The sequence below is a fragment of the Anser anser genome, assembly GCF_964211835.1.
Source record: "Anser anser genome assembly, chromosome: 31".
NCBI classification, from domain to species: domain Eukaryota; kingdom Metazoa; phylum Chordata; class Aves; order Anseriformes; family Anatidae; genus Anser; species Anser anser.
In genome coordinates, this window is record NC_139752.1 from 1,602,374 (window position 1) to 1,623,397 (window position 21,024).

At 46.6% G+C, this 21,024-nt stretch overlaps 2 protein-coding genes across 13 annotated transcripts; one reads left to right on the top strand and one right to left on the bottom strand.

Moving 5' to 3' along the window:
• Nucleotides 1–2: 2 nt before the first annotated feature.
• On the bottom strand, nucleotides 3–16,088 carry LOC310888237 (uncharacterized protein). 12 transcript variants are annotated; one of them, XM_083814802.1, is made up of 31 exons: nucleotides 15,963–16,088; nucleotides 14,433–15,278; nucleotides 13,505–13,667; nucleotides 10,710–10,853; nucleotides 10,379–10,507; nucleotides 8,776–8,840; nucleotides 8,513–8,533; nucleotides 8,167–8,184; nucleotides 8,063–8,083; nucleotides 7,928–7,945; nucleotides 7,598–7,618; nucleotides 6,862–6,882; nucleotides 6,247–6,267; nucleotides 5,965–5,985; nucleotides 5,510–5,530; nucleotides 5,204–5,224; nucleotides 4,781–4,801; nucleotides 4,573–4,593; nucleotides 4,428–4,448; nucleotides 4,063–4,083; nucleotides 3,686–3,706; nucleotides 3,440–3,460; nucleotides 3,103–3,123; nucleotides 2,812–2,832; nucleotides 2,458–2,478; nucleotides 2,345–2,365; nucleotides 1,827–1,847; nucleotides 1,515–1,535; nucleotides 973–993; nucleotides 537–557; nucleotides 3–261 (listed from the first exon to the last, which is right to left on the bottom strand). In XM_083814802.1, exons 6-31 carry the CDS (start codon nucleotides 8,786–8,788, stop codon nucleotides 152–154), a joined length of 621 nt encoding a protein of 206 aa, XP_083670928.1. In that variant the 5' UTR covers nucleotides 8,789–8,840; nucleotides 10,379–10,507; nucleotides 10,710–10,853; nucleotides 13,505–13,667; nucleotides 14,433–15,278; nucleotides 15,963–16,088; the 3' UTR covers nucleotides 3–151. The 12 variants fall into 12 exon arrangements, with proteins under 12 accessions (XP_083670928.1, XP_083670927.1, XP_083670926.1 ...); XM_083814801.1 differs by having other exon boundaries at nucleotides 7,928–7,948; XM_083814800.1 differs by having other exon boundaries at nucleotides 4–261; nucleotides 8,167–8,187.
• RACK1 (receptor for activated C kinase 1) lies at nucleotides 16,088–20,812 on the top strand. Its single transcript, XM_083814793.1, has 8 exons — nucleotides 16,088–16,300; nucleotides 17,151–17,322; nucleotides 18,012–18,159; nucleotides 18,504–18,599; nucleotides 18,766–18,876; nucleotides 19,652–19,792; nucleotides 20,219–20,329; nucleotides 20,681–20,812. Exons 1-8 carry the CDS (start codon nucleotides 16,192–16,194, stop codon nucleotides 20,744–20,746), a joined length of 954 nt encoding a protein of 317 aa, XP_083670919.1. The 5' UTR covers nucleotides 16,088–16,191; the 3' UTR covers nucleotides 20,747–20,812.
• The last annotated feature ends 212 nt before the right edge of the window (nucleotides 20,813–21,024 follow it).

The following is a 21,024-nucleotide window of genomic DNA, read 5'->3' on the forward strand; positions in this document are numbered from 1 at the left end:
TAAAACAGAAAAAAGGGAATGCTAAATGAATAAATACCGATTTTCCCCATTTTGCATTTTTACTGCATATGAACTTGGCAGAAGAAAGTCATCCAGCTTTGCAAAAAAGCATTGGTTTTGCATGCACAACCGTGGATATTTCTCCTTGTTTTCACATCAAGGACGCTTGTTGGGGGAAACTCCAGGATTTTGCCTTTCCCATGAAGGATTTGTGTCTCCGAGAAGCGAAAATGGACTTACGGGCTTCCAAATCACGATCCTCTGCAAACAGATGGAACAGAAATTATTCCTAATTATTATCTTTGCTGCGGGCTTTCACTGCAGCACCTCTCTCAAAGCCTTGACTTCACCAATGTTCCATTTTCTAGCTGTTTTTTGTTTTCCCAGAAAATTATTTGTCAAATTGCAAGCTGCTTTCGGGGCAGCAGTATTTTTTGGTAAAAGAGATAGAAAAGCCATTGGGGTAAATAAATAACCCAAGGCAGCATCTGCATCGCCTGCATGTTGCATTTACTGGTGTGAGGAAATGCACTTACCAAGCAGCTCGGTAAGACGCCCTTTAAAGGAAAATAAAAAAAGATATATTAGTTCAAAATACAGCTTTTTTAACAGCCATTATATATAAATAAAGGACTGGGACATGAGCATTGTTGGGCTGAGCCCAAAGCCAATTTTGACAGCAGCAGAATTCAGGGTGCCATGTGCAGCCCCTTTTCATTTCATGGCACGTTTGTGGGAAAATCGTCATTTTTCTTTGTTTTTTTCCTTTCCCTTCACTTACACTCGTTAGTAAGGAAGTGAAACAGCTTGGGTTGCTTCCATTCAAGTCCCAGATCTATGTCTTTCTTTCCGCTTTCTATGGGAATTTCTCTATTCTGTCTATAGGATTTTAAACACTGACTGCTCATTCAGCACTTGCGTATACCAAGAAAACCCCTCAAATCATAATAGAGTATGGAAAATAACACTTACTTATCTCTGCTTCATGTTCCCCTAAAAGAAAAAAGAAAAAAAAGAAAAGGAATAAATAAATAGGAACTACTGCTTTTGCCTCCTTGTTGTGTCCCTGTATCATCACTATAGATTGTAAGGTTCTTAAGTTATTTCATTCTTTTTACTACTTTCTGTTTAAAAAACACAGCCAACGTTAATATTAAAAATGTAGTATAAAATATATCGAAATTAATATTTGTGGGAGGAAAAGGAGGTCCAAAAATATGATGCAAGGAGTGTCCAAATGGGTCTTTATGGGAGGAAGAAAAATGCCATAGCCAGCACACAGCAAATGCTGCAGAAAAGCAAATTTTGATCGTCACCAGGGCTTTGGCAGCTTGTGGATCCATTGGTGCTTTCTGCAGCTGCTATTATATTTATTCCCTTCCTCCCGGGCAGTTACAAACTCACGTTGTCCATGATCTCATCCATAAAAATAGTGAATGAACCGTGGCTGCGGGGATAACATCAAGCACAGCCTTGGCTTGGGGGTCGAGGGTGGCATAAAGCAGGATACTTACTGATTTTCTCATCCCGTTCCGCTGAAAATAACAGAGAAATAAACATAAATTAGCGTGCAGTTTGCTCTGCCAGCATTGCAGAAGTCCAGCTCTGCAGAGGGTTTATTTTGTTGTGATTTTTTTTTTATCTGTCACATTGCTTGGAAGTTGTATTTTGGGGAATATTGGGGAATATTTATTTTTCTGAGCCTTTGCATACTTAGTTTTAAACTCGATTAAAATGGAAATTCCCCCAAGTCTTTAAAAACTTTACAAATGTGGACAGACAAACAAACAAAAAACCACATGATGACCAAAACAGAATTCTCTTACCAAGTTCTGCTGCGTGTTTCCCTTTAGGGAGAGAAAAAACAGGAATTTCGTCACTCTTTTCTCAGTGACATCATTGAACAGCATAAATATCTCTAGCCTAATTGTCAGCTCAAGATATGTTTTTCTATATTAAATTACAATATTTATGTGTCAAGTGAAACTCAAACGGACAAAATAGACAGAATTAATTTCTGATGGGAGGAAGGAGTGACCAGAGGGGTACGTAGATGAGATAAGTTATCATATATAAATATTTTTGCTTTCATTCTTATTTACAAGTCCTGATTGTATCATACTGAGAGCATTACACACTTAATATTAATAATTTATCTGAATTTATAAATCCAGTCTCTCTGAATCCCACCTTCCCAAGCCATTGCTGGTGCATAGTTTTGATGCTCTCTCCCAGGTCATGCCATTCAAAATGAAAATGTGCTCTTGTGACATTTTAAGCGTGCTAAAACGTTCAGAAAATTCCTCAGGCTTAACTCACACAGGAAAATAAGTAAGGCACTTACGAAGTTTCCTATCGTAGTCCCCTAAAAATAAACAGAAATAAATGATTACTGCATTGCTCAACGTCTATCCTTGGGTATTGTTTCCAACTAAAATCAATAGGAAAATGACTTACCGACTTCTGCAGTAAGTTCCCCTTAAAAGAATAAAAAAATGTTAGTTTTAAGGTAATTTTTTTCCACTCTGTGAATACACAGACAACAGATGGTGATTTATGAGTCTGATCTCCAGCTCACACCGTAAAGAGGGTTTAATAATAGAAATTGATTACTTTCAGAACAAAATCATGCTGTAAGCATGGTTCTTTTTAGTTCTTAAATGTCTACGTTAATCAAAGTTTTTCAGTGTGTGATAAATACATCATATAAATATATAAATGACTGTATACTCACTTAAATGATTGAAGCAAGCAGCTTTTTCAGTAACTGAATTCACAAGCAGATTTGCTTGAGAGGAACATGAGACCTACCTATTTTTGTATGACGTTCTCCTAAAAACAAGTGAAAAAATAATTGTGTGTTATTTTGCACGGTCTCTACCTTTCACCTTACATCTCTTTATTGTTACTCGCATAACAAGGGGATTTTTGTTTTGAACCTTATTATCCCTGTTTCCAAGTACTTTGCATAACTTTGGGGTTTTTGACTTTACTTCTGCATTTAAGATGTTGTTTTTTACCAGGTCGATGAAACACATGGAAAAGGGCAAATATACATATAAATTAAAAAAAAAACATGCAAGAGGAAGTAAATGGACTTACCAAGTTCCACCGTGAATATTCCTTAAAGCAGAAAACACCGTTAATTCCCATTACATTTCTGAAACACCCCAACATGAGTCAAGCCCTCACCCTCCAGCCTACATCAGGTCTTTCCACGTGAGTTTTCCCCGCTATATTTTCCTTGTTCCCCCTTGAAATTTGGCTTCTGCCTTCCCCCAGCCCCTGAAACCCAAGAGATCGTTACTTCTCGTGACCCAAATTTTGATTAATTTTAGAAATTCCAGCATCCTTTCAATGCTGAAGCACCAAGCAAACCACCCTAACGTGCAGGCACCCACATCCTTAACCATTTTGCACAGAAGGAAATGTCACTTACTAATCGTTGCATCACACTTTGCTAAAAAAAAAAGAAAAAATAAAGGAAGAAAACCAGATACCGATCAGTTTTCTGTGCCTCTGTCTGCCCCTTTTCCACCCATTTATACTCTGTTTCAGCAGCACATCAGCAATGCTAAGAGACATCTGCTAAAATTACACCAAAACATGTTACAAACTTGACCCCTAATTCGCTCAGCTACTTCCCAACGAGATCAAAAAGCACATGGGAAAGAAAATTACTTACCAAGTTCTGCAGTCAGTTTCCCTAAAGAGAGAGGAACACAAGTTTATTTTAAATAGATCCTTTTTTCTCCTACGTGGAGACATCACTAGTAATTCTCTGGCTCAATCTTACTTGGTGTTTTAGAAAAGAATAACGATGCACAGGACAAAATACATCACAAAAAAATATAGTCTAACAGAATAGAAAATTGTGAGGAAAACCACTGATTCAGGTAATCATCCTACTAAGAGTGATGTAAGATTTTGAGCACAGAAACACAGAATTTGAGCAAACTGGTGCCAGCGAGGAAAGACAGACTTTAGAAGACACACCAGCAAGTTGAGGAAGATCCACCTTTATGCCCAGATTTTACTTGTCAAGAGGAGAACAGCACTTACGAAGCTTTTTGTCTCGGTCCCCTGAATAGAAAGGCAAGAAAAAGGAAAAAATAAATAAATTATTAAACACGGTGCTACCCTTTTGACATAGAACAGCAGGTCTGCTGGAGCCACAGCTCACTGCAAAGCTGATTTTGCCCATTTTTTCCAATTATGTTCTATTAAAAAATAAATAAAAATAAAATAAAAGCAAATAATCTGTACATTGAGGTCACATTGGCCCCAAGCAACTTGGTCTCACCTTGGCGAGGACCAGAAGGTTGGATCAGAGACCTGCAGAGGTCCCTCCAACCTAACTGCACAAAATCATGTAGATTTAATCGAAATAAACCCCATGGGATATTCTGTCCACAAAGCAGACTTACCAAGCAGCGCAGTGAGCCTACCTACAAAGTAGAAAAAAATATACATATTATTGCAGTTAAAACAGCGAAAAATCAACTCCAACAAAGAGGTTTCTAGGGATAAAACTGTCAGTTTGGTTCGGAAAAAGGAAAAAAAAGGACTTACGTATTTCTGCTGAGAGCTTGGCTGCAAAGAGGAAAAACAATATTAATTTTTATTGGTTTGTTTTTCTCTGCAGCCCCATGTGTACAATCAAATTTGGAGAAAAAATTCTCATTTATCACTTCTCAGGGACAGGGTGTCAGAGAGGCTCCTCTCCCCCAAACCAAGGGATGATTTTTACCCCAAAAGCACCATGAAGAATGACACTTACTGATTTTTTTATCACGCTCCTCTGGAAAGGACAGAAGGAGAAAAAGAAAAGAAAAACAAAGAGGAAAAAAATATTATTAAATATTTCCTCCTTTTTTGTGTGTGTTTTGTGTAGCATCCCTAAAGCACTCAGATCAGGAAAATTTCTTTTCCCCCTCTTTATACTGGTGGTTCTACGTTGAAATTCCACTTTTTTGGGGAATGTTACTCAGTCTCCAAAAGAAATCCTAATGTCTTTGCAGACTGGGAATTAATTTTCCTGCAGGAAACATCCTTTCCACTCCCATTTTCAAAGATAAAGTACCAGGCACATACCCTCCGTAGCACCCATCCAAATTATTTGTAAATATAACAATGAGCTTAAGCAAATCTGTCACCATGCTGTGTTTTAATTTTGCAGAGAAAAAAAAACAATTGCACTTACTGATTTTTGTATCGCATTCACCTAAAACGCAAGCAGATAAAATAAATAGAGAGAAACGCAAAGCAGCCCCCCGTGTATCCCATATCCCCTCTCATGGGGCTCTGCCTTCCCCCAGAAAACCTCAAACCCAACAGAAATCTTATTCCATTCCTTATTAATATTTTAAAAATAAGGTTTGTTAAGGAGGACATGCCCGTTAGCCCACCCATTCTTCAAGCAGGGGAAAACACAAACCCTTCATATTTCTTTTTATCCCCATCGCTTTTGCGGAATTAAGGAGAATTTTAAGGAAATAAAACTCCTTACCAAGGTCTGAAGTAAGTTTTCCTTGTATAAAAGAAATAAATGAAGATTAATTTAAATTATAAGACATAAGTCTGCTGAATTTATTTCTCTGTGAATACAACCTAGATGATACCATGCTGCATTCCTCTTTCCCCAGGGATAATTTATAATATAACTGCACCACACTGATGCTAACGAGAGCAACGAGCAGGTGCTGATGCACAGAAAAGGCACCTTGGGGAAGGGTTTGGTGAAAACAGACTTATATTATGGGGAAGGAATCTGTCCCTGCATCTTTGGTATTGGTGGTGATAAAGGAAATGGGTCGATCGTAGCCAAAAGCCCAAATTTTGCCACATCTGCAGCTTGGTACGAAACTAAAACATCCCATAACGTCTAAAAATAATAGTAACAAATCCAAAACACACAGGGAGATCTGGAATTTGATTCTAGAAGAAAAGAAAAAGGACACTTACTAATTTTTCTATCACGTTCCTCTAAAAGAGAAAAGAAACATCAGTCATTATTACAAGTCCATCATGCTCGTGAGCCTCAAATTATCTTCCAGATCCTATTTTAATTTTTAAACTGGTAATAATAATTTGCAGTTAGGCTTTGGTTCGAATTGTTTGGCCTTAATTCTAGCCCAGATTGGGTGTATGTGGGGTTACAGATATCTGCTCATGTGGGGAATAACCAACTTCTCCCCCTAAAATCTTGCAGTGAAATAAAGACAGAAAAGAAGGAAAATCACTTACCAAGCTCCGCAGTCAGATTGTCTTAAAAGAGAAAAAATATAAAGGCAGATTTTCCCAAGGACGGGGTAAAAGGACAGCAGAGATGCTCCTACCCTTCCTTTGATCAGAAAATAAGGCAAATCTGTACCTAACACCCAACCCATCATCCACCCTCCTTGCGACATCTACGAGTGATGGGAGAATGAACTGGGAAAAAAAAAAGAGGAACTTTTGCAAAGTTTAAGGAATTCTTGCAAATTTTAATCCCTCTCTCTCAACAGATACTTGGAAGTCCGGCACTTTGCACGTGCTGGATCTCAACAGCCCCAAATCCCCCAAGGCTCTCTGCTCTATGGTGTACGGTCCTTCACTTGGTCTTCATCTCAGAAATTCCCAAGGGTCTCTAATTATTGTCTTCTTGGCTACAGCAACCTGCAAGCCCACTGTTTTCTGTGCTATTCTATTGTTGTTTTTTTTTTTTTATATATTCTTGTTAAAAATGAGTATGCCTCAAGCTTATCCCGCTTTTTTAAAATCAGGCAAGAGAACAGGGAATAAACCCCAGGAAAATCAGACGAAACGTGTCTCAAGCTATATAAAAAAACATATTTGATGGGAGGAGAAAATGAAACTTACCAATCTCAGCTGTGAGCTCCCCTTAGAACAGAGAAATAAATGGGGATGCATGTTAAAGGACTGCAGTTTGATTGAGTTTGCTCTCCTTGAGCCTATGAATTTGGCATTCATATTACCACGTAGGGTCAAGTGTAGGCCCTACAGAGGATGGGACCGTGTCTCTCACCCGTTATGTGGATATATGTGGCAACCTAAGTACTCATGCAGGGTTCATTAATCAAGAAATTATCTTATCAGACTATTTGATAAAGATAACAAAGCAACGCTTACCTATTTCTTCATTTTGTCCCCCACAAGAAGAAAAAAAAAGAGAAAAGAAGGGAAATTTAGAGTTATTTTTCACCACTTCTGCAAATTTTATATCATTCTTACATAGCTTAAGGGGACAAAATCTTTTTACTGACCCAGAAGTATGCTATTTATTACAGGAATTTCCAATTAGCTTTCATTTTAATACTTTTATATTCCTACATTTTCCAAACCCTAGACAAAAATATGCACTAATTGCAAACTGCTGTTAAGAGTCCTGCCCAAAACATGTCTTTGAAAGAATACGACGTGCTGAGCATTGCAGTAAATATTCCCAAGGACAGAGAAAAGTACTTATTGTATTAAAAAAGTATGTATTGTAAATGTATTGTAAAAGTATGCATTATAAAAAATTTGTTTTATTCCAAAGCTTGACTGACACCATTTGAAGGGCACTATTATTTTTAAATCGAAGGAGGACACTTACCATTTTCTGTGTCACATTCCTCTAAGAATAATAGAGAAATAAACACGGGTTAATCCTAAGAGCTCTCCGCCTCCAACATGCCTCAGTGAGCAAGCAAGAGACCAAAGAGGGGATTAGGGAATGCTGCTGGACTGCAGCTTGTATTCTCCCAAGAAAGATGCCAAGAACTTTAGGAGAAGGGACCAAAGCTATGTGTCTTGTCTCTGGCTGGGTATCAGCACAAATTTAAGATCTGAAGGACTTTTGCTGTCTTTCTCAGCCCAAAAGCTACACAAAGGAACTTTTTTTTTTCCATCTTCAGTAGCAGCAAAAGCAAACCAAAGCACTTACCGAGTTCTGTGTCACTTTCTTCTAAATGAAATAAAAAAATACAAATACACGTGTTGGTCATTGCTCATGCTACAGCTGTAGAAACAAACACGTGCATTCAAACTTAGCTGTGTGTAAGGAAGATAAACGACTTACCAAATTCTTCTGTTAACTTCCCTTAAAATAGAGGAAGTAATGTTAGTTCAAGCCTTTAGCACCCATCTCTTACCAGCAGGGGACAGGAAAAAAAAGACACTTACTGATTTTTGCATCCCGTTCTTCTAAAGGAGAGACAGAGAGAGCCCTAAGTTTTTCCCAATTCAGCCCTAAGTTTTTCCTCTGTGTGTGCTACAAAAATAATCTTCAAAACCAATTCTGTACTTTTTTTTCCCTACTGATGACAGTATTCCAAAAATTACACTGTTCATGAATCTATCTGATGTGGTCTTTGTCCACATGTGTCTAAAATATGAGACAGTGTAAATAAGCCACCCACCCAGGGAAGAAAGGATGTGTGTACCAGTATGGGATATGAATATCAATGTAGGATATGTACAGCAGTAGGAAGGGGGACTTGTGTTGATGGAAGAAAGAAAGATGACTTACCAAGATCTGCATTCCTTTTCCCTTAAAAAGAAGAGAAAAAAGAAAAAAATGGTAAGTTTTTTTTTTTTTTTAACACTGGATACACCAGCAGTGGTTTTCTAGCTTAAAAGCATTGCTCTGGAGGTACAGATTAATATTATTTTATTGACTGTGAGATGGAGATCGACTCACGACTCATTGGCAGTGTAGAATAAAATCAAACCAGTGAAATTATCTCAGGGAAACATCAAAAAGCAGCCCAAATACAATTTCACGAGCCATACCTGACTCCATCATCACGTTCGCCTCCCAACTGGAACAACCTCCAAGTGCCCACAGCTTGGTCTACCTGGTGGGACAAGAGGAAACATCATTAAAATATCACATCCAGGGAAAATCAGACCTTCACAGTGACACACCGCACGTTGCTGGTGCCTGGAATATTTTTACCTATATAAATAAACATGATAAGGAAGAAATATATGGGACCACAGAAGCTTTTTCCTGTTTTTCCTTTGTCATTTGAGATGTTCTTTGGTCTACGTCTGGATGAATGGTGAAATTCTGGATGAATTGGTCTACGTCTATCTAAAAAGACTCTGCTACAGGTGTGATGAACTATTCTGCATCAAAATGTGTCACCCCACTGATCACAAAAAGGATCCAGCTCTTAGATATCTGGCCTTAATTGTCTACAGGATCATGACCTTAGACCCCTTCTGTCTTGTAAATTATTTGATCATAGCATTTATCACCATGAGAAGCAGCCCCATACGTGGAGGATGTGGCGCCACCATCTGTTTTGGCCAAGAGAGCAGCACTTATTTTATTTTGAGCTGGATCAGCTCGCTACCCAGTGCCTGCTTTACACAAATTCAGACTTTTCTGCATCGGCCAACTCAAAACCGTCGTAACATCACATCCTTAAATGAGGAAAGAAGGGCATTTTTCGGACTAAAGGGTACATCTGCTGAAAAGGAAAAATAAAGCCGAATATTTATTAAGAGCTTCCCTTCTCTGCTCTGTTTCTTCCCACCGTGTACGTGGTGATTTCCAGTCCATGCTCATGCTTTGCATCAGCTTTTCTTAAGTCAAAAAGTAAATAAAAGGATGGATTTGAGCACCATGGGAGATGGGCTGGCACAGATCTGGGATCTCTTCTCATCCCTGGTCCCTCCTGCATTCAGTGTCTTTGCTTGTTCCTCATCAATACACCAAGGAGGGCAAATTCATTTTTTTTTTCCCCTAAATCACCCAGACTGCACAGGGAAGTCGTTATAATTTCATCCCTAAGTTCACAACCTTGTCAAGGCCCTGAAAACACTACACATTCCTATCTGCTACAGCTGATGCAGCTGAGCTGCAGCGGTGAAAAAACAAAAAGCACCAGGGGAAAAAAACAGAATTCCCTGTGGGAAAAGGCATCAGATCATTTTGGAAAGGAAACTATGGATTGCTTCTTGTTTGTTGTCTTAATTTTAATAACTTTCATAAACTGCAGGTCCTGTTGGGGGCTGAGTCAGATCAACTCTGTTATGAGGACTTAATTTTGTACAGAAGTAGATAGAGAGAGCAAGGAAAACGTCCCAAATTATTTCTGTACTATACTGTCATAAAAGAAAATAATAATTAAAAAAACAATTTACTCTCTTAATCCTTTGCCTTTTTTTTCAGTACCGTCAGATTTTGGTACAGGATTATAAAAGATCAGGTTGTACTGAGCTCCTTCCAGCTACCGTGAACGGATCACGTTTCTTCTGCATCCCCCCAGCATTTCCTAAAAGAACCCACGCCGCCAGACAGGCATCCAGGAACAGGATCCCCCCCCAAATTTTGCCTTCCTCCGTCTTTCGAGAGCTCGTGGAAAGAAAGAAAGAAAAGGCTTACCAGGACCTGCAGCTGGTTTCCTGTAAGTTAACCAAGCTGGGGCTGTTTTGCTCACGGGGCCGTGATGGTGGGGGCTGTCCCCGCTGGAGATTTTTGGCGAGTCCAAGTTCGTCCTAGGACCGTGGTGCCCTGGGAAAAAAGGTATCCAGATTTGCTGGAAGGACCGAGAGGGGCACGACAGCTGTGCTGGCAGCGGGAGGACGTTCCCAGCACCTAATTTTAGCTGACTTTAAATGCCGAGGTTGGAAGGGGGGCTGAGGTCTCGGGGATCCCTATATAGCCATCGCAGGAACGGGTTTATCCAGAAGGGGAATAGAAATTGAGGTCTGACCTGGTCACTTCGGGCCAATCTCCAGTATTTGCCACGGGTTTAACAAACACAAGAGGCTTGGATGCCCTGGAGCATCTCAGGCGCTGTGTTCGGAGATCTTCCCTCTCCGAAATGGGCTGGCACCAATTGCCAGTTTGCGCTGCCCTAAAATACAGAGAGGTGTGAAATCAGCTTGGGTCTTCTTCCCTTCCATCACTGCTCCTCGCTGGGACCAAGCAACAGCAGACAGGAGAGGGCGTCTCCTCTCGTGGCCAGGATTTCTCATCACTTGGGGCTATTTAAGAGAAAAAAAATCACAAATTTATCTCGCTTAGCCTCTCTGCACATCTCACCTAGCTCCAAAAACCCACAGCTCCCCCATTTGTGCAATAACAAGACACAGATTTGAAGCTGAAAAGGATTTTTCTACGTAGTTCTGCAACAAGTTTTCCTTAAATCAGACAAATAATCATCCAAATGCAAACCACTCCGATAGATGTATCTCTAAAAGACTCATTTCTGTGCTTTTTGCTGGCTAACTCCGAGTTAAAGCAGGGTGAAGTTAGTAATAGATGTCTAAAATTGCTGATCTCACCCTGAATTAGTCATTGTGCGTTTCTTTTTTTTTTTTTTTTTACAGTCAACAGCTAGAAAATAGATTTTTTATGGTTCTGTTCGTCTGATCTCTCTCTGAGCCAGTTGCCTAAACTCTCAGTACTGTCAATGGAGAGAAATGAGACAAATGAGCTGAGCCAAAGTGTTGAAGCCAAAAAAAAAGAAAGAAACCAAACATCAAAAACCCTCACTTAGAGAAGTAGATGCCAGTTCTTGAATGCTAAGGACTAGGACACGGCGTCTTTTTTGGGAGCTCTGTCGGTGAGACACACAAACTTGCAGGTTCCTACACCTCAAAATTAAGGAGTTGAGGACGTGTGAGCAAAAGAGGAAAATCGGAGGGGATTTGGCGACCTCCAGCCCCAGGATGGGTGATGGGTTGATGGAGAGGGGGTGTGCTGTGATGCTGAAAAGGGAATTATAGGAGCAACAATGGGAGCTTTATAGGGGCTTTATTTATTATAGGGGCTTTATTTATTTATTATACGGGCTTTATTTATTTATTATAGGGGCTTTATTTATTATAGGGGCTCTCCTCCCTTGGAGGAAAGGGGTTTCACTCGATGGGCAGCATGGATTTCAAGCTGTGAAAATGTCCCACATGGGAGAGGGTGAGGGTTAAGGTTAAAGTTGAGGATGAGGGACCTGGCATCAAACCCCGGTGGCTAAACCCTCTGGATTTGCAACAGGGAAAAAAACAACGCCACGGGGTGAAGAAACAGAAGGCGCCTGTCTGGGGGAAACCTGATCGAGGGAAAAGGGGATCACGGCGAGCAGCGTGGAGGAGATGCCATCTCCACGAAGGCTTCCTGACAGCAGAGCTATGGCATGCAGAGGAGACAAAATAAGAGGCATGCACCCCGGGCTGTGCCAAGAGAGAAACCTTGCAGCATGACGCCGGGGCACGGGCACGACGGCGAAGCCAGGAATGCCCGGAGCACCTCAAAGACTTTTCGGAGAAGAGGTTGCTGGCCATTTGCTGCTCCTAAAATTGCTCGGCGGCTTGGAAAAGCAAACCTTCCAAATGCAATCCATGCAGTGCAAGTGGAAAACCCCGGGAGAGATGTCTCAGGCTTGAAAAGCTGAAGCACATTCAACCTTTGCCATTTGAGGTCTCTGAATTGCTCCACTTCAGAATGTCTGGACTGAAATTTAAGATGCCAGACTCAAAGGACTACGATAAATAAAAGTTATTTATCTTATCTCTGGGACTACCAGAGCAGATTATTTAAACTGAGATCTGTTTGTGCTTGCCGAGCCATGCCTGTGTTCTGGGCAATTTTCTTACACGTCTGGATTTTAAATCATGCTGGAACTTAAAATTGCTTTATTCCTGGCTCTGTATGTCTAAGAGGCTGTGACTAAAGAGCGCAGAAAATCTAAACCTGGATGGGTTGAGAAAGACCGAATCCTTTCCTGCTGTAGGGATTCATCTTGGGAGCGTATGAATGTATGAATATATTAGTGCAAGCGCATGAATACAGTCAAATGGGGAATAATAAGTCTTATATTAAATGATAAAATGAAATTTAAAAAAATACCAACTGAGTTTGGAAAAAGAAGGAAACGATCCGCTAACAAGGATGGACAGAAAAAGGTCAGTGAGCCAGAATCGGGGTGAAACCCAGAAGGATGTCAAAAATTCAGAGCTGAGAACAGGGCAGCCAAGTTGAAAAGCTCGGGTTACGTGAAATGAAGCTCAGGGAGGTTAAAAACATCCCGATCAGCCTGCTCCTTGAAACGGTCACCGAGCAAACGGGTCCGATTACAGCTGCCAAAAGAAGCAGTGTGGGAGGGCTGGGGAGGATGCAGCCCGAGCTGCATCCTCTCAAGAGGAGCAGGAGAAGTTATTAGTTCAAGAAAATGATGGAGAAACTCGTTTTTTCATTTTTTTCAATATTTTTTCAATAAAGGAGAGGCCTCGGAGGGAGCAGGAGGGCTGGGGAAGGAAGGCTGGTTGTCAAAACTCACGTTGGGGGTTTCCTGTGTGAGTGTCAACCTGGTGCTGGGAGGAAAATCCTGTGAGAAAAGTGGATTAAATTTGGACTGAGGACATTCTGAGGGTGGGAAACTCATTTTTTTTTCAGAAAAAACAGCCAAGGAAGATGCAGGGAGGTGAGGATATCATATTTAGATGTATTTTCCCCTTCCTTCGTCCCTCTCTCTTGGTGCTGGAGGGGTGATGGCAAAGTCTCTCTTACCTTTCTGCAAAGGAAGCAGACTGTTCACAGCAGATCTTCCTCCTGGGGGTCTTGATTCCATTTTGGGGGAAGAAGAGGATTTCACCTCCACGTTGGGAAGACAGCAGGGGCTCGACAGCTCTCCCAGCTTGATGCTTGTGTTCCCAAATGCTGATGGAAGAAGCTGTCAGCAAAGCACATGATGTTTTTTAAAGCCTTTCCCCATCCCAGGCACCTGAATCCAAAGGGATGGAGCTTTTAGAAGGTCCTGGGGGGCCCAAGGACAGACAAGGAACAGCCCCCAGATATAGAAGGGAATGGGGTTAGGCTGCAATCCCCGCTCTCCTCTGTCCCGGCACACCTTAGGTAAGGCAAAAGGTTCAAAAATAAAGGTTAAATAAATGCAAAGGGGTTAAATAAGGGCAGGGGGCTCTGCCACCCACACCCCTGAAATGGCAGAGGGAGCGGCAGGGCTGTGGCTGCGCAGGATGCAAGAGCCAAACTAGAAGCAGATCCCAGGACAGGTTTTTTTTTCCCCTCCTTCCAGCCTTTGATTGCACACAAAGGAGACAGAGAGCATTTGCTGTGCAAAGCCCAAGTAAAAAGCCACTCCTGCCCCATCCCTCTCTGAATCATCCCCAGCTTGGGAGGGTCCGGTGCTAGCAAAGAGCCACTTCATCCCAACCCCAGCACGAAAGGTTTTTGCTGCCCAGAGGGCAGAAGCCTTGCAGAGGTTGCAATTCCGGAGATTAATCACCTCGGTGACTCTCCAGGGTTTAATTAATTTTGCCCCAGCAGTGCTGACAGGCAGCAAGCATTGCTTTCTCTTTTCCAAGCACAGCCTGGGCAGCACGGAGGGCTTCTCACCCAGCCACCTCTTTCTCAAATTAACCCTTCTCCTCTGAATTTTGGGGCCACCAACACCCACGGGAGCAAATTACAGGCGTACCACGCAAGGAAACGAAGCCACCATGACCCCATCTGGGGAAGGGACTGTGGGTCTCCCGAAGCCAGACGTGGCGTTATTCCCCGCTCACACCCAACCTCCCAAACCTCGTTAACGCTGGCACGCGTTCTCGATGACAAGGACGCTCCAACACTGGAGGCTCTCGCCCAGTTTTGCTCTTTCTTGGTTTAAGGTTTCCCTTTTCCACAGCTGCTGAGGTGGGAAGTGGAGGAGAAATCTGGGTCCTAACTCCAGGGTGGTCAGGAAAGGAAAAAAATCCTTACAGGGCGAGAGGTCCACCTCACTTCCCCATACACAAGAGTTCTTTGCATCTATATTCAGCACCAAAAATAGCTGTTTTTAGGGGGTATTTCCAGGCCCACAGGACGTTTCCTCAGCTCTTATTACAAAAATCAGCCCTAGAGCACCCGTAGCTTCTGCTTGTAGGGGAAGAAAACCTCTTCCAGAAGCTCCCTCTGTCTGGCTGAAGTTCTCCCTACGCTTCCCAACCTTGGGGAAGAGGGACTAAAGCCTGAGACCAGAAAATAAAAGATTGAAGCGGGTTTTGATGGCTTGAAGGAGGATAAAACTATCTGAGACACTTGGATTGCGTGATTCCACCTGGATGAAGCTGGAAGTATCTTGTCCCGCTGTCTTGTTTAGTGCCGGTGGGTCTCTCTTCCCAAGAATCGTTCATAATGAACCCAATGGTGATGATTATGTTGGTAAAAAGACCCGTAGGTGTGGGGAAGACCAGGATGAAACTGAGGATGAGAGAAGGGAGGCGAGTCTTCCTCTTTTACTTCAAAACGGTAAGGGTGTTCAGAGACCCAGATCCATACGTCTTGTCTGGGGAAAAATAAAAAATAAAATCAGCGAAAAGACACACAAAGTTGCTCTGTGCCACCCTGTCTTTGTCTGTGGTTTTGTGCCACTATTATGTATCTAAAAGACCCCCTAAATCCCAACACCAAGCCCCCAAGGCCTTCCCTATCCCCCACAACCTCCAAACCCCATCATCAAGCCCCCAAACCCCTCCCTGTCCCCCACAGCCCCCAAACCCCATTACTGAGCCCCCAAAGCCTTCCCCGTCCCCCGCAGCCCCCAAACCCCATCAGTGAGCCCCCAAACCCCATCACCAAACCCCCAAGGCCTTCCCTATCCCCCACAACCTCCAAACCCTATCACCAAGCCCCCAAAGCCTTCCCTGTCCCCCACAGCTCCCAAACCCCATCAATAAGCCCCCAAACCAGACCACTGAGCCCCCAAACCCCTCTCCGTCTCCCACGGCCCCCAAACCCGACCACCAAGCCCCCAAACCCCTCTCTGTCCCCCACAGCCCCCAAAACCCCACCACCAAGCCCCCAAGGCCTTCCCTGTCCCCCCCAACCCCAGTCCCAACCCCCAAAAGGCTTCTCTATCCTCTACATCTCACCGTCCCACAGGCAACCCCTCAGGACCCTCACTATCCCCCACAAACCCTCAAAGCCCTCCTTACATCCCCTGATATCAAACCGCAACCCCTTTCCGTACACTGCCATATTTGTCTCGCGTCCCTATGGGCGCCGCCATGTTGCCCGGCAGCCCCGCGCGCGCCGCCATGTTGCCCCCATTCGCCGTACAGACCGGGCTCTACTTCCGCTTCCGCCGGAAATTGCCTCCTTCTTTCTCTCCCCGCGCTGGCGGCTGCTGAGGGCGGCCGGACGGGACCGGGCCGGGGCCTCCGCCGAATCCGCCGCCATCCTCCCCCCCAGCCGCCGCCATGACGGAGCAGATGACTTTGCGCGGTACCCTGAAGGGCCACAACGGCTGGGTGACGCAGATCGCCACCACCCCGCAGTTCCCGGACATGATTCTCTCCGCCTCGCGGGGTGAGGGCCGCGCCCGATGGGGGGGGGGGGGGGATGGGATGGGGGAGGACCGTGAGCATGAGGGGGGTAGATGGGGGAGCAGGGAGGGGAGATGCTAAGAAAAAACAGCCTGGTGGAACTTGAGGCCATTCCTTCAGGTCCTGTCAGTGGTTATCCGTGAGAAGAGGCCCACCCCCAGCTCCCCCCAGCTCCCTTTCAGGTTGTAGGGAGCCGTAAGGTCTCCCCTGAGCCTCCTCCAGACTTAAACAACCCCAATTCCCTCAGGTACCCCTCATAGGACTTGTGTCCCAGGCCCTTCACCAGCTTCGTAGCCCTTCTGTGGACACTTTCCAGGGCCTCGATGTCCTTCTTGTAGCGAGGGGCCCGACACTGGATGCAGTACTCGAGGTGCGGCCTCACCAGGGGCCGATCACCTCCCTACTCCTGCTGGCCACGCTGTTCCTGACACAAGCCAGGATGCCGTTGGCCTTCTTGGCCACCTGGGCACGCCGCCAGCTCGTGTTCAGGCGAGCATCGCACCCCCAGATCCTTTTCCTCTGCACAGCTTTCGAGCCAATTTGCGCCGAGCCTGTAGCGTTGCATGGGGTTGTTGTGCCCCAAGTGCAGGACCTAGCCCTGAACCTAGTTGAACCTCATCCCATTGGCCTCTACCCATTGACCCATCCTGTCCAGGTGCCTCTGCAGGGCCTTCCTACCCCCCCGCAGCCCAACACTTCCCCCAACTTGGCATCCACAAATCCTCTGGGAGAGGAGAATCACTGCAGTGGAGAAAAACAAGCTAGGTGCAGAGTGGTCTGTGCTCCCCAAGGTGCCCCCTATCTTACTTTTCTCTCCATTCCACCCCCTGCAGACAAAACCATCATCATGTGGAAGCTGACCCGCGATGAGACCAACTACGGGATCCCGCAGCGAGCCCTGCGCGGCCACTCGCACTTCGTCAGCGACGTGGTCATCTCCTCTGATGGGCAGTTCGCGCTCTCGGGCTCCTGGGACGGCACCCTGAGGCTCTGGGACCTCACCACGTGAGTTTTGGGGACGGGCTGAGGGCGCTTCAGGTCAAATTTGGCCACCCAGCTTTTGTTTGGGCGCTGGGGGTGGTGACGAGGGGCACCTTGAAAGCGGGATGACGCGCTTTCGGTTTGGAAGATGAATCCCAACGGCGAGGAGCGCAGGGATTTGGAACAAAGCTTGGAATTCGGGCGTTCAGCTGCTTCTCCTCAGCTCCCTCTCCCAATGATTACACCTGACACAAAGTCTGCTGATCCTCCGGGGTCTGAGGACACGTCCTGCAATTATGACGGGAGAGGAGCGGTGGGAGCAGCACGGGGGGGGGGTCTCAGGCCCTTCCCTCACTCTGATTTGGGGAGAGCAGACAGCTCGGGAAGCAGGAGCACCGGGGCCAACCAGAGAATCGCTTTTGCAGTTTTCTTCTCTCTGACAGCTGCCTACAGAAGAGTTGCTTGGCTTCCCCCCCAGCCTCCGAAGCTTTTTAGGGCCGGGACTTGGCGAGCTGGGTGTGCGCGGAGGCTGAATTTTATTTCCCTGATCGCATCCCGGCTCTTCCGATCCCGTATCAATCCTCGGCAGCCAGTATGGTGCCTCTCAAGCTCTCTTTTTAAGGAGAAAGGGAGATTTCCTGCTGCTGTAGGCTTTGTGAGGGTTGATTAGGTTAAGTTCGGGGTTGCCATCCTGACCTCTGGTCTTCCCGCAGAGGCACCACCACCCGCCGCTTCGTGGGCCACACCAAGGACGTGCTGAGCGTGGCCTTCTCGTCCGACAACCGCCAGATCGTTTCGGGCTCCAGGGACAAGACCATCAAGCTCTGGAACACCTTGGGCGTCTGCAAGTACACGGTGCAGGTGAGCAGGGGAAAAGGGGGGCACAAAATCGGGCTCCGCACCACGAGGAGAAACCTCCCGGGACTTGTTTTGGGGTCCGGCCACCCGGGTTTCTCCCCTCGCTCGGTGATCCAGGTCTCCCAGCCCTGTCCTAAGGATTAGAAGTGACCCTGATCTCTGCTGAGCTCTCTTTTGGGGGGGCTGAGGACAAGTCCTGCAATTCTGAGGGGGGCTCGGGAGGGCTCGGGGAAGGCCGCAGAGCGATGGGACGTGGCAGGTCTGATCTTACAGCGCCACGCGGACCCGGGTGGGGGGACCCGGCCCCGTTGCCTCGCCGTGAACCCGGCGTCGTTGCTCTTCCCCAGGACGAGAGCCACTCGGAGTGGGTGTCGTGCGTGCGCTTCTCCCCGAACAGCAGCAACCCCATCATCGTCTCCTGCGGCTGGGACAAGCTGGTGAAGGTAAATTGAGGGGAAATCGGCTTCCCCTGGGGGCCGGCGCGCGTTTTTTGGGGTCCTTGTAAACTCGGGGGATGGATATGAGCAGCCGGATCGGGTTTTTTTTTTTTTTCCTCCACTGTATTTTTGCTTCCGTTCTGACCTTGCCATCACGTTTGTCCCCACGCAGGTCTGGAACTTGGCTAACTGCAAGCTGAAGACGAACCACATCGGGCACACGGGCTACCTGAACACGGTCACGGTCTCCCCCGACGGCTCCCTCTGCGCCTCGGGCGGCAAGGTACGAGTCTCGGGGTGGGGGGAGTCTGAGGCTGGGAGGCTCAATTCTGGCATCCTACCAGCAGCCCAGCTCACCGCTGGGGCTCTTGCCGTGCTCTTCCACGTCTCAGTCACAATTTGAGGGGGTTAAGAGTGGTCCAGAGGTGTCCTGAATCGATGCCGCTCACAGCGGGCGTCTTGGTGAGGAGGGAAAACCCCCGCAAAGGTGCTCACCCAGGCTCTGGGAGCTTTTTCAGCTCTTGTATTTCAGACCTTGGTGGTGTTTTCTTTGAATTCCCGTCAGTCCTTTAACCTTTCCACGCCCAAACTGGCTTGCAGCAGCGCTCCCTGCCTTAACCGCGGTGAAAAACCCATCACAAAACCACTCACCAGCGGTGAAAAACCATCTCTGGCTCCCGCCAGCTGCTCACCAGCGGGGCTTTTCCTTCTGGTCCCGCGGCAGAAGCACCAGTGCAGCGTTCCCTGTCCTCATCTGCTGCCTCCTGGGCACGGGGCTGAGCTGTGACGAAACGATCGATTGCTCTCCAAGCACATCTCAGTGCGGAAAACCAGAGGCTGTTTCTGAGCTGCTCCTCCAGGGAGACCCTGAAGGGATAAATTCAGAGCCAGCTTGTGGGGCTTTTTCTTTTCCCCACCCCAAGATGTTTCGGGGGAGCTTTGCTCTCTCTCTGGGCGGGAACTGGGGGTTTTGGGGGTGCCTCTTCTCGCTGCGGCGGGGCAAAGCCACGAGGCGACGAGACGTAGGGCTTGCTCTGATTCCTTTTGCTGCCCCGCAGGACGGCCAGGCCATGCTGTGGGACCTGAACGAGGGCAAACACCTCTACACGCTGGACGGAGGCGACATCATCAATGCCCTGTGCTTCAGCCCCAACCGCTACTGGCTCTGCGCTGCCACCGGCCCCAGCATCAAGATTTGGGTACGCGGCAGCTTGATTTTCATCCCCCCCCCCACGTCCTGATCCATGTGGGATTCCCCCAAAAAAAACTTATTTCTGTCAAACTTGGGGTTTTGCTGGCTTTGGAGCCACCTTCGCGGTCCAGGTCGTTGCCCTGCCTCACAGATCTCAAACGCGGAGCAGTGGCTCCGCCAGGACGGGTCAAACGGCAGCGGCTGGTGGCCCTGTCCTCGTCCCCTTCTCAAGGAGGGTGGCACGGGGCCGTGGGGGAAAGCCACCAGCGTGCTGTGATGAAACGTGAATGCCATCTGACCTCATCCCTGCAGAAACCCAGAGGCTGTTTCTGAGCATTTCGGAGTCGGGAGAGGTTGGGCTTGGCCGCTGGGGTCTCCCTACGAGCCTCCCCGGTTCCCTCACGCTGTTTTTTTCCCCTCTCGTCCTGCGCAGGATCTGGAAGGGAAAATCATCGTGGACGAGCTGAAGCAGGAGGTGATCAGCACCAGCAGCAAAGCTGAGCCGCCCCAGTGCACTTCCCTGGCCTGGTCCGCAGACGGGCAGGTAAAAACAACCCTTCCCTGCTCCCTGCCCAGCCTCTCTTCCCGCTTTCTTCCCCCTTCTTGGGCAAGGAAAGGGGGAAAGGAGGATTTTGGGATCCCCTCCGCTCCTAAATCAAGGCACAGGCACCACGAAAGCATCTTGAGACCCTTCTCTCTGCCAGCAGGGGGCAAAAGTTGGCTTCCTCCCACACCCCTAACCTTAGAGCTTTCCTCTTTTGCCCTCTGCCCAGCACCCAGGGCTGATTTTGGCCCTCCGAGGACCTTCACCCTCTTGATTTCACATCCTGAGGACTTATTTTGCTGCCTTCCCCCTGCCCTGACTCCTCTTTTTTCTCTCCCTTTCCCTCCGCAGACCCTGTTTGCTGGCTACACGGACAACCTCGTCCGGGTGTGGCAAGTCACCATCGGGACCAGATGAGGACGCGTGCTCGTGAGGAGCCGTAGATTTTGTGTACAAAACTCAATAAAAAGAGCGCTCTGTCGAGCTCCTGGCCACCTCCTGTCCGCTGTCCTGGGCTTGCAGGCCACCAGAAGTCGCGTCCACGCCTTCGGGGTTGGGGACACGCTTTTTCTTCTCCCAGGCGTGCAAGAAAGGGACTCAAATTATCTCCCTGAGCCCCCTCTGTAGCTGACAGCCCGATATGAACGCAGTGTCACGGTGAAGGACCTGCAGACTGGGGAAATAAACCCCCATTG